We start from the raw sequence: 15,484 nt of genomic DNA, 5'->3' as shown, positions 1-15,484 counted from the left end.
GTTAAGCCTCCACCAAATTCCCCTCAGCCAAGCTGCCTTCAATTTCTTGTGACTCGGGTCTTGCAAAGTCAGGGCGGCAGCCGTGGGGGGCTTCCTTGATAGCCCCCAGTGAGTTGTGCCATCTCAGGATACACCCAAAGGATGAGGGTCTCCTCCTTCAACCCTAGGCCAGGATGCCACTCCTAGTCGCTCTGTGCCAGCCTCCCATTCTCCTTGCTGGGGGCAAATCTGAGCTTGTCTGGAGAGGGATGCCCTGAGAAGTGCTTGGTCCCTTCTTCCATAGTTTAAGGATCTGTTCAACTTTTTCCTAAATCGAGAGAGTGTTTCTCTAAAAGGAAGGTGCTCCTGCGAAATGTCTTGCTATAGGAAATAAATTCTAGCAGCAAAAGGAGTAAATTCCTGTGGCAAAGATCCTCAGACAACTGTAGTGTTCTCTTGATTCTCCCATTTCCCGGCTGCCAGAGGAAGCTTGTCTAGATAATCTATCTGGAAGGTTACGAATTGCCTCCATGTCTCTGAGATGATCCCAGCACTTGGAAACTGCAAGGCAAACAAAGGCTGATCAAGTTCATTTCGATCCTGAGCAGCAGTCTGCCCATATACAGTAACTCTTTCAAGTCTTACTGTCAAACTGGCCTCATCTACTAGTCTTTCATTCTCCAAAACCTCCAGAATCCCTTCTTCATTCAACTGTGTTTTTATTTGGAACAGCCAAAAATGAAAGTTATGTGCTACCAGCTTCTTAGGGATCAGCGCATGCCCAAGAATAGCTGGCTGAGCCATCTCCATTGACTTAAAAACCTCCTGTTTTAAAAGCTCAGGAAAACAATGCGCCAGCAAACTCCAAGGGGCTAAAAATCCAGGAACCCAGCATCCCAAAAGCAGCTGCTGGGAGTGTGCCTGGGCTGCGTAAGCTGTTGGGCTGGATCTGGGCCCATTTACCTCTTGGCATTGAGTATTTCTAACTCATACGCTAAGGAGAGCAGCAGCGTGCCTCTGGACATCTGAGCTTCTGGGAATAAGACCAGGATACTCTGGTAAGGTAAAAAGTAAGACTTGCTTTACTTACGAAGAATCCATCTAGTATCCGGGAGACAGGCAGTCGGTAGGAAAACTATATCTTAATGGAAGAGTCCCTAAAAAGTGACTCTCATGAGTGAATGTAAGCGAGGAGGCATTTTGAGGCAGAGCCTTGTGCCTGCGTCCATCTTGGAGCTAAAGACAGGAAGACGAAGGGAACAAAGAGTCCCAGTCCAACTTTTCACCTTTCGCAGAGAAGGCGAGGGGAGCGCAAGAGACCTTATTTCATTCACACTGACCGAGGGAGCATGGAGAGATAAACAAGTTGCAAGTCCTCTCTCTACTCCAGCGATCATAGAGACAAACATTGACGCAATCTCTATTTCCAACACTCTTACCATCAAGACATTCCTCCTAATGTTTGGTGGAATCTATTTTCCTGTACCTTGCCTCCATTGCTCCATTGTGTCCTTTTCTCTGGAGCATCAGAAAACAAGATTGCTCCCTCCTCAATATGACTTCCGTTCCAATATTTAAACAGGGCTATCATATCGCTTCTTTTTTTAAAAAACTTTATTTATATACCGCTTTTCCAAAATGATCAAAGCGGTTCACATCAAGTATCAAGTAACCAATACAAAACAGAATAAAATAGACAGAATAACATAGACATATTTAAAAACATCATATAAAAGGTCCTGAGTATCTCAATCTAATTGCGGTCGAACATCTTGAGGTAGCATCTAAGAGGGGATAAATTTCCTAAGAAGAGTCTCTTTCTCTTCTCCAGACTAAACATCCCCAGCTTCCTAAGTCTCTCCTCATAGGACTTGGTGGTTTCCAGACCTTTCACCATTTTGGTGGCCCTCCTCTGGACCTGCTCTAGCTTGTCCTTCTTGAATCGTGGAGTCCTCCTGTGGACCCAATGCTCTCTTTGGGGTGGGGGCACGGAGCAATGGAGATGCTTCCTACCGCACTCTCTGCCCCTCTGCTCCATCCAGGACAACAGTCGGCGCGTGGACAATGTGCTGAAGCTGTGGATCATTGAGGCGCGGGACCTGCCCCCCAAGAAGCGCTACTACTGCGAGCTGTGCCTAGACGACATGCTGTATGCGCGGACCACCAGCAAAGTGCGCACAGACAACGTCTTTTGGGGGGAGCATTTTGAGTTCAACAACCTGCCAGCAGTGCGGACCATCCGGCTGCACCTCTACAAGGACACGGACAAGAAACGGAAGAAAGACCGGAGCAACTACGTGGGCATGGTCAGCATCCCCATCGCCAGCGTGACCGGCCGCCACTTTGCGGAGCAGTGGTACCCTCTCAGCCAGCCGAGTGCCAGCAAGAGCAAGTCTGGCTGCCCGGCCGTCCGGGTCAAGAGCCGCTTCCAGACCATGAGCATCCTCCCCATGGAGCTCTACAAGGAGTTTGCCGAGTATGTCACCAACAACTACCGCATGCTCTGCGCTGTTCTGGAGCCCGTGCTGAGTGTCAAGAGCAAGGAGGAGGTGGCCTGTGCCCTCGTCCACATCCTCCAGAGCACCGGCAAGGCCAAGGTACCCCAGGGAGGGAGGGAGGGAGGGAGGGAGGGTGGCGGGCGGCACGTGGGGGTCGGCCGGGTAGTCAAGCAGTCAGGAGGACCCTCCTGCCCCCTCTTCCAAATGTGGTGGCACACGCCTGCCTTCCCCCTCATGGCAGGACTTCCTCTCGGACATGGCCATGACGGAAGTGGACCGCTTCATGGACCGGGAGCACCTGATCTTCCGGGAGAACACACTGGCCACCAAAGCCATAGAGGAGTATCTCAAGTTGATCGGACAAAAATACCTCAAGGATGCCATTGGTAAGGGGCTGCTGGGGGTGTGTGGATGTGGGTCTGTGCAAGGAGGAAGGGGGCCGTGCAGGTGCCCCCCTGCCAGCCATGGCATCCGCCACCTGGTCTGCTTTCTCCCACCCATGGCTGACTGCCCAGCCTCAGAGCCTCTCCATGGTGGGGGTCTCAGGGGGAGGAAGGGGGCGAAAAGTGGGGGTCATGTAATTTTGAGGTGGGGGGAAGGCCAGAACCCGTTGGCTGGAGGTTAGGAGGAGGATATGGACATGTCTGTGTGGTCCTGGAGGTCCAGTGTGCCTGGGGGGGGGGAGCCAAGCAGGGTCTGGTCCTCTGTGAGCCCCCCCCCCACGCCAACTCCTCCATCTCCCTGCAGGCGAATTCATCCGCGCTCTGTACGAGTCGGAGGAGAACTGCGAAGTGGACCCCATGAAGTGCTCAACCTCCACCCTGGCTGACCACCAGGCCAACCTCCGGATGTGCTGTGAACTGGCCCTCTGCAAGGTGGTCAACTCCCACTGGTCAGTACTGGGGCACGGAGGGGGGAGGGAGGGAGGGAAGGAAAGAAGGGAGGGAGGGAGGGAGGGAGGAAACATGGAGGGGTGGAGAAAGTGGAAAAGGAAGGAGAGTGGAAGAGATGGAGGGGAAAAGAGAGGGAGGGAAGGAAGGAAGGAATGAGAAGGAGGGAAAGGAACAAAATAAAGCAGGAAGTAAGTAAAGAGGGAGAGATGTAGCGAGGGAGGGATGGAGAGAATAAAGAAGGAAGCAAGGAGTGAGAGACAGGAAGGGAGAGAAGGAAATAAGGAAAGAGGAAGAGAGGGAGGGAGGAAAAGGGGGAAAAAGGAAGGAAGAAAGAGGGAGGAAAAGAAGGAAGCAGAGAAAGGAGATAAAGAAAGAAAGGAGGGAGGGATCCCCTTCCATTCCCCCCTCACTGTCTTTGCCCAGGAGTTTTTTTTTTTTGGGGGGGGGTCTGACATGGGTCGGAGGGGTCAGGGGAGGGGGCCCTTGGGGCTGGGGAAGTGGCCTCAGGGTTCAGCTGGGGGAATGTTGTGCCACTGCTTCCCATTCACTCCTTCTTCCCTCCCCTGCAGCGTCTTTCCACGGGAGCTGAAGGAGGTCTTTGCGTCCTGGCGGCTGCGCTGCGCTGAGCGTGGCCGGGAGGACATTGCCGACCGCCTGATCAGCGCCTCCCTCTTCCTGCGCTTCCTCTGCCCGGCCGTCATGTCCCCCAGCCTCTTCGGCCTCATGCAGGAATACCCGGACGAGCAGACGTCGCGCACCCTCACCCTCATCGCTAAGGTCATCCAGAACCTCGCCAACTTCTCCAAGTGAGTGGCGCCATAAGCCCCCTCCCATGGTGGAAGGGGTCTTGGGAAAGGGGAGCAGGGTGGGCCAGGCTCCAGGAGATGAGAGCTCTGGTTTGCAAAAAGTTACTTTAGCAACTTTATCTAGTTACTAGTTTATCTGTTACTCTGGTTCACCCAGGTAGTAGTTGCTTGTTCCAGATATGGCAGTCCAGAGAGGGCACTGAGATACTCATTAGCAAGAGGTTACCTTTGCTGTTCCTATAGTGTCCCATTGGGAAAGGCAGGGAGCACTCCCTGCTTTCCCCAAGTGGCTGCACCAGAGATTGCGCCCTGGAGGGACTTCCCAGAGAGATCACGGCTGCTGCCAGCAAGTGTCCCTTTCCCTCTGCTTGTGCTCCCTTCATCCCCAAAAGCCCCTCTTCCCAGGGCACGGCCCCCTTTGTTGGGGCTTGGCTGTGGGCAGGGCCAGTTTGGGAGGGCACGGGAGCATTGGCCACCCCCGTTGCCCCCTTTCTGGTGGGCATGGCCCTGGCCCCCTCCCCATGGGGTGCCTCAGGACAGCCTGGGGGGGGTGAAGGGGGAGTTGGGAGACCCTCTCTTGCCAATACCAGGGACCACGCTTGTCTGGACGGTGCCTCCCAGAATCTCCCTGGCGGCAGGGGAATTTGAGGAGTCATAGTCCAAAGCGGGCCAGTTTGTCTCTTCCAGAATCCAGTCAGAACCCATCTCTGTTGGCTACAGCCCTGGTCGGAGAAGAGTCAGCCGGCTGGCCACCTCAGGCATTGCCAGCTGGTTTTCTCATCCAACCAGGGTGCTCCTTGGCCCTAAAAAACCCTCCACTGCCCCCCCCGCTGTCCCTTTGGTGCTCCTTCCCTACATTTCCCCCATTGCTTCAGTCCTCTCTGGGCCAGAGGCTGGCTTTTGGGGTGGCTATCCATGTCTAAAGGAGACCCTCGCAGTGACCAGGGCTAGTGGCCCCTCCGCTCTCGGACCAAGAGACACAAGGGGGCAGTTAGGCCAGAGCAGCCATCCCAGCAAGGCTTATCACCCACAGAACCCACATTTTTATCCAAATGGCGACACGTTTCATCATTTGCATCTCCTGGCTGTCAGTGAGTGTTTTCAGCTCAGGAGTGACTTGTAACATTCAGAGGAATCATAGATTCCTAGAATTGGAAGAGACCCCAAGGGCCTGATCCAGTCCAACCCCATTCTTCTGCCATGCAGGAATTCACAATCAAAGCACTCCCTGAGACAGATGGCCATCCAGCCTCTGCTTAAAGACATCCCAAGAAGGAGACTCCACCAAAATATCCAAGGGAGCATCTTCCACTATCAAATAGCTCTTACTGTCAGGAAGTTCCTCCTAATGTTGAGCTGGAATCACTTTTCCTGCAGTTTGCATCCATTGCTCCATTGTGTCCTGTTCGCTGGAGCAGCAGAAAACAAGCTTGCTCCCTCATCAATATGACATCCCTTCAAGTATTTAGACAGGGCCATCATATCACCTCTTAACCGTCTCTTCTCCAGGCCAAAACATCCTCAACTCCTTGGAGAAGAAAAGGTTATGAGAGTAAAGTGTGCCAAGGAAGTAAAGTCTGATCTGGTCCCAAGTCATGATCTGATCTGCTCACTTGGGTCAGTGGGTTGGCAAAGGTGGACTTCCTCTAGGATCTCCAATGTGGCCCCCTCCCAAAAGACACTGCCAGACCCGTTCCAACCCAAGGTGGCCCTCGGGTGCAAGGACGGTCCTTCAGATGCCTGAGAGCGTCTGGGTGGCCTTTGGTCACAGAGAGGGCTTGGATGGTGTCTTCCTCAATGGCCGAAGGGGGCTGGAATGCATGGCCCTTAAGGCCTCCTCCAATTCTGCAATTGAGAAGGTTCCCATCTGGGCACTAGCAAAAGTGTTTCAATCTGCATCCGTTTTTTCCAATCAGTGCATCAGGCACTTTGGGTAAGCATTGGCTACTCTGGCACTTTCTAGCCAGTCTCTGGATGTGCATTCAGAGCACCAGGGAATTGGTATCCAGTGTCCTCCAGGCCCATGGAGCATCCCTCCCTCCCTCAGGGCTACCTTTGTGTCATGGGCTCCCTCTAGATAAAAAGACATTTGCCCCAAGCAGAACTCCATAATAATAATAATAATAATAATAATAATAATAATAATAATAATAATTAATAAAATATCACTGTCTCCTTTTTAAAAAGGAAGGAAGGAAGGAAGGAAGGAAGGAAGGAAGGAAGGAAATGCATGCTGGGTCTCTAGTCCAGCTGGTGCTGCAGGCGGCCTTTGCTACGTAGAATCTGGGAGCCGAGCCTCCCAACCAGGGAAGGGCTGCCCTTAGATGCCCACAGCGTGGACCTTTTGGGGGCCCTACATGTCTGCCTGACCCCCCTCCCCACCTCCTGGTGGGCGTTTGCCACAGGTTTGGGAGCAAGGAGGAGTACATGGCCTTCATGAACGAGTTCCTGGAGCTGGAGTGGGCCAGCATGCAGCAGTTCCTCTATGAAATCTCCAACCTGGACACGCTCACCAACAGCAGCAGCTTCGAGGGCTACATCGACCTCGGGCGGGAGCTCTCCACCCTACATGCCCTCCTCTGGGAAGTCATGCCCCAGCTCAGCAAGGTACCCACGCCTGTTGTCTGTCCTCCAAAGGGGACTCATGTGCCACCTGCTGCCACTGCAGGAGGGCTGGCAAAAGGAGCATCCTTCCAGGGTCTCACCGTCTCCCTTCTCCCCTCCCAGGAGGCCCTGATGAAACTCGGCCCGCTGCCCCGGCTCCTCAATGACATCAGCCTCGCTCTCAGGAACCCCCACATCCAGCGCCAGCCCAGCCACCAGGGAGACCGGCTCCAGCCCAAGCCCCTCGTCCTCCGGGGACCCTCTGCGGAAGTCCAGTCCTCCTACATGATGCGCGACCTCAACAGGTCTGGCAGGACTGGGGCTTTGAAGGGGCTTCTCGGAAAGCCCTCGGCATGGGAAGGAGGCGGGGTTGCACATTGGGAGCAGAGGGAAGCCTCCCTCGGTAGGGGCCCAAGGGTGACCCGTGAGCGTCCATCCTGACCTTTGCACTGCACTCTCTCTTTCTCTGCCCACCTACCCTGGCATGCAGCTCTGTCGATATGCAGCCCTACATGATGCGGGGCATCAACAGGTGAGTCCTGCCAGCTCCCATACCCTCATTGTCCCTGGCATTCCCACCCACACCTGGCATAGAGCGGGCACTGTTGGTCTTTCTCCATTGGGCGCTGCAGACCAAGCCCCCCAAGGCCTGGGACTTCCCCGGTGTCTCTAGCGCCCCTTCATGGGGAGCAGTCACTCTGTGCCCTGTGAGGTCCCAGGCGGCAGCTCCACTCTCTGTGCCTCCCTGCATCGGGACCCTCCCCACCACTGTCCGCAGGAGCAGAGCTATTGCCGTAGGTGGGTAAATCACGGAGAGTGCTTCCCCCTGAAATGATAGTCTCCTCCCTTCTCCCAATTTCTAGTGCAGGGTGCCACACTGGAAGCCATTCACACCTACCATGCTTTTCTGCTTCCCATTTCCACATTACCTCGGTCATTTCACTGCCGCCATCACACCCTGGAAGTCTGTTAGTAGCAGCTAGCTGGGGTGGCTACCTGTGGCTGCCTCCGAATGCCTGTTGGCCACTCTCTGGCCACCCCTATGGGCCTCCCCACCAAGTCTGACCACCTGCCCTTTTGTGGAGGCACAGAGAGTGGGAAGGGTCATCCGGCGCATGTGTCCAGTGGGCTGCTGCCGTTGTCCCTGTGAGGTGGAGGGGGGTCGGGCCCACTGTCCTCCGCTGATAGCCCCTTTGTCCCCCTTCCCCCCGCAGCTCCGTAGACATGACCAGGCTGTCCTCCCCCACAAAGGAGAAGGGCTCTAAGGACATGTTCTTCGTGACCCGGCCCCCACTGGCCCGCTCCTCCCCGGCCTACTGCACCAGCAGCTCGGACATCACGGAGCCTGACCAGAAGGTGCTGAGCGTCAACAAGAGCGTCTCCATGCTGGACCTGCAGGACAGCCGCATGAACAGCATCTCCAACCTCCACAGCGTGGGCGACCTCCTCAACAGCAGCCAGGCCTCCATCACAGCTGGCCTGGGGCTCCGGCCCAGCCGCCTCTCCCAGGGCAGCGGCTCCAGCATCGCCGCCGGCCTCCGCCTCAGCCAGATGGGCATGACCGCTGACGGCCTGGGCGGGGGCGGTGGGGGCACCTCTTCCGCCCAGCAGCTGAGGATCCCCCTCTCCTTCCAGAACCCCCTCTTCCACATGGCCTCTGACGGTCCGGCGGCCGGGGGCCACGGCGGGCCCCTCCATCCGCACCAACACCGGCCGGCAGAGGGCAACCCGGACGCTGCCACAGCCGCCTTTGCCCCCTTCCATGGCTACAGCAAGAGCGAGGACCTCTCCGCCGCCTCCGCCACCAGCAAGCACATCATCCACAGCCACAGTTACAGTGACGAGTTCACCCGGCAGGGCTCCGAGTTCACCAAGCGGCAGCTCTCCCTCCAGGAGAACCTGCAGAACATGCTCTCACCCCCGCAGATTACCATTGGGCCCCAGCCCCAGCGCACCCCCTCCACAGCCGCCGCTCCCCCGCAGCAGCCCCCGCCCCTGCAGCCCCCCCTTCAGCGGGGGAAGTCCCAGCAGCTCACCGTCTCAGCCGCCCAGAAGCCCCGGCCCTCCAGTGGCAACCTCCTCCAGCCGGACGCCCCCTACGGACCGGCGCGCGGGCGGCAGCAGTCACTGGCCAAGGAGACCCCCTCCGCCCTCAAGCCATCCCTCACCAAGCAGGTGGGTGGCCGCGTGTGCTGGGCAGGGGTCCGGGTGCCCTCCTCCAGGGTGGGCCAAGGTCATGCCAAGGGTACTCCCTTTCATAGAATCATAGAACCATAGAGCTGGAAGAGACCCCAAGGACCCTGATCCAGTCCAACCCATTCTGCCATGCAGGAACTCTCAAAGCATCCCCATTGACAGATGGCCATCTAACCTATGTTTAAAGACCTCCAAGGAAGGAGACTCCATCAAAATCTCCGAAAGAGTGTGTTCCACTGTTGAACAGCCCTGACTCTCAGGAAGTTCCTCCTAATGTTGATGTTAGATGGCTGTCTGTCAGGGATGTTTGCCTTGGTGGGTCTCTGCTCAGGTGGTCACCAGATCTCCCCCATCGTTTTTTTTTGGGAGGAGGCTTCCGGCTCCCGGGTGGGGGGAGGTCTGCAATGCAAATCTCCATTGGCTGTGGGGCTTTTGCTTGGTCAGTGACCCCATAGCACCAGGATTCAGTGGTGAACATAGCTGGCAGGGAGGCAGAGGGAACAGCAGTGAGATGTCTGTCTGTGGGTGTGTGTGCGTGTTTTGGGGGTCCGTTGTACCTGCCCCCTTTTCTAGGGGCCATGGCATAGAGCAGAAGCAACCCCTTTGCTGATTGTTCCCCATAAGAAGCCCCATGGGACATGTGCCTTATTGGGGCAATGAGGCCCGTCGTAGCCAAGAGACGAAGGAAGGCATTTTTGTGCAGGGTGGTCCCTTTGGCACATGCCCACCTTGCCGCATGGCAAAAGTGCCACAGATTGGCTGGAGAGTCCCACACGGGACATAAACCCAGCAGATGCAGCAGCTGGAAAAAAGGCCCCACAGCACCCCACAGATGCTGCAAAGATTCGTGAAGTGGCAGAAGCCATGGAGAAGTTTTGCAGTGGAATACACTCCTTCCTCGGAGATTGTGGTGGGATCTCCCTCCTTGGAGGTCTTTAAACAGAGGCTGGATGGCCGTCTGTCATTGGGGATGCTTTGATTCAGAGTTCCTGCATGGCAGAAGAAGGGGGTTGGACTGGATCAGGGCCCTAGGGGTCCCTTCCAACTCTACGATTCTATGATCCCCCCACAAAAGCTGGAGGGCCTTGTTGCCCTTCCTCCCCTGGGTGGCCAGCCTCTCCTTTGGCTTCGTGTGTGTTGCCAGAAGAGGAGTGTGAAGAGGGGCTCTCTGTTCTCACTCAGGGCAGATCCCGCCTGCCAAGCATGTCGCGTGTGTTGCACGGACATGGGCCCAGCTTTGGCACTGACCAGTGCTGTTGCAGAGCCAGCTTTGGGTCCGGAAGATGATCCAATGGTTGGGGAGGTGCAGACCTAGCATCATGTTGGGGAAGCAGGTGGGGGAAGATACCCCTGAGAGGATGGACTTTATTAGCCAATATTAAGATAATAACAATAAATAATAATAAAATTGTTATTTCTATCCCGCTTTTTGCCAAGCAATGAAACTGGCGTACAACAAGCTAAAATACATCCATATATACATAGTCTCCCACCTTAAAACAAGATTAAACAGTATAAGATTAAAACTAACATGCTAAAATCCAAATAATCCAAATAATAACCATGGGCAGAGTTTGATAAATAGGGAAGTCTTATTCGTGGCCGAGTATTTTATTCTAGGAAGGCTTGCCAGAAGAGATCTGTCTTAATGGCTTTATGGAAGCTCTCTAGATTGGTAATTTAGCAGATCTCGTCCGGCGGCCATTCCATAAATTGCGAGCGGCTGGAGAAAATGTCCTCTGGTAGGTCACCGTCAACCTGGTCTTTAAGGGCTGTAGTAAATTCCTCCCAGAGGACCTGAATGTATGGAAGCAGGTGATCCCTTAGACAGGTTGTGCCCAAGCCATGTAGGGCTTTAAAGGTGATAATAATTAATTTAATAATTTGTTTTATTTATATACCACTATTCCAAAGATCATAGCGGTGAACAGCAAGTAAGCTAATTAGCAAGTCAGCTAATTTGCCCCCAACAGTCTGGGTACTCATTTTAGCTCCCTCCTCAGAAGGATGCAAGACTGAGTCGAGCTTGGGCCCTTTTGCTGGTCTTGAACTCGCAACCTTGTGGTTTTGAGTGAATGGCTGCAGTACAGGCATTTAACCACTGCGCCACCAGCACCAACACCTTGTACTGTGCCCAGAAACTAACAAGCAGCCAGTGGAGAGACTTCAATATTGGTGTTATATGGTCTCTCCTCGCTGTTCCTGTGACCAACCTGGCTGCCATATTCTGTACCAACTGGAGTTTCCGGACTAGGCACAAGGGTAGCCCCATGTAGAGCGCATTGCAAAAGTCAAGTCTTCAGGTTACCAGCGCATGTACTACAGTTTTGAGGTCACCCTGTTCCAGGAAAGGGCGCAGCTGGCGTATCAGCCGAAGCTGATAGCAGGCGCTCTTGACTGTCGCATTCTGCTATGATTCTAAGAGGCCACTCTTTGGTATTAGCCAAAGGATAAGAGACACAACAGTCTTCAACTGCAGGGCATTTGAATGCAGCACATGGGAGAAATCTGTAGAGCAGCCAAGGTGGCTCTTGCATAAAGGAAGCCCATCTCAAAATGGTGGGATGTTTCTCGTCAGAAAGGCTGATGCGACAATATTTGAAGGCCTCTTTCGTCAGGTTAGTGTGTGTGTGTGTGTGTGTGTGTGTACGCACGCATACACACATAGATACTCAACAATAGCTCTTCTTCTTCCTCTGTAGAGAAGTGACCAGTGGGGTGTCCAGTGGGGCTCTGTCCTGGGGCCAGTGCTATTCAACATCTTTATCAATGACCTGGATGACAGGATTGGGGGCATACTTATCAAATTTGCAGATGACACCAAATTAGGAGGAATAGCTAATACTCCAGAGGACAGGATCAAGATCCAAAATGACTTGAATAGACTTTAAAGCTGGACCAAAGCTAAGAAAATGAAATTCAACACGGAGAAATGTAAGGTACTGCACTTAGGGCAGAAAAATGAAATGCACAGATATAGGATTATGGGGTGCACCTGGCTGAATGAGAGACTTACACATGTGAAAGGGATCTGGGAGTCCAAGTAAACCACAAGTTGAACATGAGTCAACAGTGCAATGCGGCAGCTAAAAAGGCCAATGTGATCCTAGGCTGCATCAATAGAAGTACAGTGGGCCCTCGCCTTACGCGGGGATCCGTTCCGGATCCCGCCGCATAAGGCGAATTCCGCCTATGCTCAAGCCCCATTATAAACAATGGGGCTCGTGCACGGCGGCGCGCGGGGTGCAATGGGCCCGCATGCCCATTCAATTGAATGGGACGCGCCGCCCCTTCTGCCCCGCGCATGCCCCACAGCTTGAGCGCGTATGCTCAAGCCGCGTAAGGCACGCCCACGTATGATGCGGGCGCGCTGTATAGTGTCTAGATCAAGGGAAGTAATAGTGCCGCTCTATTCTGCTTTGGTCAGGCCCCACCTGGAATATTGTGTCCAGTTCTGGGCAAAACAATTCAAGAAGGACATTGAGAAACTGGAGCATGTTCAAAGAAGAGTGACTAAAATGGTGAAGGGTCTGGAAACCATAAAGCTCTATGAGGAATGACTTACGGAGCTGGGAATGTTTAGCTGGAGAACAGGAGGTTAAGAGGTGATATGATAGCCCTGTTTAAATACTTGAAGGGATGCCATATTGAGGATGTCGAACAACTCTTCCTGTCAGGAAGTTCCTCCTAAGGTTTGGGTGGAATTTCCTTTCTTGTAGCATCCATTGCTCCATTGTGTCCTGTTCTCTGGAGCAGCAGAAAACAAGCTTGCTCTCTCCTCAATATGACATCCCTTCAAATAATTAAACAGGGCTCTCATATCACCTCTTACCCATCTCCTTTCCAGGCTAAACATCCCCAGCTCCCTTTCCTCATAAGGCATGGTTTCCAGGCCCTTCACCATTTTGGTGGTCTCCCCAGGCGAGCCTGCAATGGTGAAGAGACCAAGAGAAAGCCTTCCCCTGATGATCTCTGAAGTCTGGTAGGATTCAAATAGTCTGGACCTAAGCCATACATGGCTTTATACGACATAAACAGCACTTTGAATTATGCCCAGAAATGGACTGGTGGCCAGTGAAGCTGTTCCAGCAAAGGAGCTATATGCTGCCTATAACTAGCAAATCTACAGCACTAAATAAATAAATAAATAAATAATAGCCCTGGTCAGCATTCTGGCCACTGCATTTTGGACCTGCTGAAGGTTTTGAAGGGTTTCCAAAGGTAGCTCCAGATAGAGGGTGTTACAGTAGTCCAAATGGGATGCAATCAAGGCATGTGGCCAATTGGATGCCTCAAGGAATGGCTTTAGCTGGCAGGCCCATTTTGGCCGTGCAAATGCACTCCTGGCCACTTGTGAGAGCTGGGCATCCAGGCTCAGAGTTGAGCCTGAGACTTGTGGGGGAGTGTGACCCCATCCAACACAGGCACAGCCCCATTTCCCTGACCTGCCTTTCTACTGACCAGGAACACCTCTGTCTTGTCTGGATTAAGCTCCAATTTGTTTGCCCTTATCCCATCCATTACTGACAGCCACCCTTGGTTCAGTCCAGAGACAGCTTCCTTGGAATCGGATGCAAAGGAGAGACAGAGTCAGGTGTCATCCACGAACCCATACACACCTCAGAACTCCAGATGGCCTCTCCCAGCAGCTTCCTGTGTATGTCGAATAGCATGAGGGACCGAACAGAACCCTGTGGGAGGGCCAGGGAATCAAACAGGAATCCCCCAACATCACCTTCCAAATTTGCTTCCCCAAGAATGATTGGAGCCACCGCATGACAGCCCCCCCCCCCCAAGTCTCACCCCAGAGAGGCAGCCCACAAGAAGACTGTGACTGACATTATCAAAAGCTGCCTAGGGGGACTAACAGGGACACACTCCCCTTCTCCGGTTCCCTGCATTGGTCATCCGCCAAGGGGACCAAAGCCTTCTCCGTCCCATAACCGGGTCTGCTAACATGGATTTAGACAACCCGTCTCATCCAGAAAACCCTGGGACATGTGCAAAGGAATGGAAGAAATTGCAATGTGTCTCCTAGGCTAAGGGCTTTACCTCCCAAGGCCAAAAAACAAACTTTTAACAGGCTAAAAGTGTCTTTGGCCAGTACTTATTGCAAGACGTCATGTCCGTCCTGCTGCCGCCACCTTGCATTCCATCCGTTCTTGTAGTGCACCTTTTCACTGATGGGGAAAACCCACCAATAAGCTCTCCATCTCACTGCTGTTCCTTTATTGCCTCCGTGTGAGAGGCCCTTGCTGCCGTTTCCATTCTTGGGCAGCCATGTGGCATCAGCAGCCATGATTCTGCTCCTCTCCCCTTACCCTCCCAGCAATCATGGCCCCCAACACTTTCTTGGAGCCGGCTGCTGTGCACACTTTGAGGACCAGGGTGCCTGCGTCGCCGCTGCTGCCGTCACACCTCCTTCCTTGTGGTGTGTGTGTAAGGGATACTGTCGGGTGGAGCAATAACCCTGGGCACAGGGGGAGGTGTGGAGCTGCTGACCAGCAGGTGGGCTGACCCACCCACTCTTTTCCCTGGCAGACATCGCACACGCCTTCCACGCTGAACCCGGCCCTGCCGGCCTCGGAGCGGACAGTCGCCTGGGTCTCCAACATGCCCCACCTCTCGGCCGACATCGAGAGCTCCCACATTGAGCGGGAGGAGTACAAGCTGAAGGAGTACTCCAAGTCCATGGACGAGAGTCGGCTGGACCGGGTAATTAGGTGGCCCTCCCCAGCCCTTGCCTTTCCTGCCAGGGAGGGTCCCAGGGGCGGTGGTCGCCAAGAAAGGACAGAACGGGGCATCAGAACAGGATCTCCAAGGAGGAGTAAGAGCCATGCCATAAGAGCTCCCTGTCTGGCAAAGTGGAAAATTGTGTGTGTGTGTGGGGGATCTGGGAAGGACACAAGTGCAGGAGCCAGTCTTCCCAGCAGGAGGGGGGGTCACCTGCCCAAAGGCCTTCCAAAACCTTCCCAGTTGCAACTGGGCAGAGTCTTGGAGCTGCTGGGAGGGGTGGGAGCTAATGGCCCGAGGACACACATATTTGGCTTAATGCATGCTGAGGGAGTGGGAAGAGATTGCACACAGGAAGCACACAGCCTTCTGGCTCTGCCTCTCCATTTCCCTTGGCTGTGGGGTCAGGGCTGGACCGGACAGACCACTGGCTGTGAGGCTGACAGAGTAGCTCCGTCCCGTCCACTCCCATCCCATCTCCTCCGATTCACTCCTGTCCTGTCCCATTGACTTCCCTCCCTTCCTGTCCCCTCCCATCCCTTCCTGTTCTGTCCTGTCCACTCCCATTCCATCTATCCACTCCACTCCACTCCACTCCACGTCTGTCCTGTCCACTCCTGTCCCTTGCTGTGCACTCTGTCCCATCCCTTTCTGTTCTGTTCTGTCCACTCCCATCCCATTCACTCCACTCCATGGCCGTCCTGTCCACTCCTGTTCTATCCACTTCACGCCTGTCCCTTCCTGTGCTGTCCCTCCCATTCACTCCTGTCCTGCC

The 15,484-nt window shown here is 54.2% G+C and overlaps 1 protein-coding gene across 7 annotated transcripts in view; it reads left to right on the top strand.

Moving 5' to 3' along the window:
• The window catches only part of LOC149278092 (ras/Rap GTPase-activating protein SynGAP-like), a 45,524-nt gene that overhangs the window by 25,642 nt on the left and 4,398 nt on the right, over positions 1 to 15,484 (top strand). For 6 of the 7 annotated variants that reach the window (XR_016278792.1, XM_089502405.1, XM_089502403.1 and 3 more), the window contains 9 exons: positions 2,022 to 2,576; positions 2,719 to 2,863; positions 3,225 to 3,369; positions 3,940 to 4,176; positions 6,582 to 6,783; positions 6,904 to 7,085; positions 7,271 to 7,312; positions 7,995 to 8,955; positions 14,518 to 14,691. Coding sequence is in view for 6 of the 7 variants with exons in the window: in XM_089502405.1 (XP_089358531.1) it covers positions 2,022 to 2,576; positions 2,719 to 2,863; positions 3,225 to 3,369; positions 3,940 to 4,176; positions 6,582 to 6,783; positions 6,904 to 7,085; positions 7,271 to 7,312; positions 7,995 to 8,955; positions 14,518 to 14,691 (2,643 nt within the window). In the remaining variant the exon portion in view is untranslated. Of the gene's footprint in view, positions 1 to 2,021; positions 2,577 to 2,718; positions 2,864 to 3,224; positions 3,370 to 3,939; positions 4,177 to 6,581; positions 6,784 to 6,903; positions 7,086 to 7,270; positions 7,313 to 7,994; positions 8,956 to 13,521; positions 14,402 to 14,517; positions 14,692 to 15,484 lie in introns of those variants that run through there. The other variant, XM_089502404.1, reaches the window with a different exon arrangement.

Source organism: Sceloporus occidentalis, unplaced genomic scaffold (genome assembly GCF_023333645.1).
Source record: "Sceloporus occidentalis isolate IW3139 unplaced genomic scaffold, rSceOcc1.0.p SCAF_201, whole genome shotgun sequence".
NCBI lineage: Eukaryota > Metazoa > Chordata > Lepidosauria > Squamata > Phrynosomatidae > Sceloporus > Sceloporus occidentalis.
The sequence above is the reverse complement of the archived record's forward strand: the minus strand, read 5'-3'. Positions and strand labels throughout refer to the sequence as shown.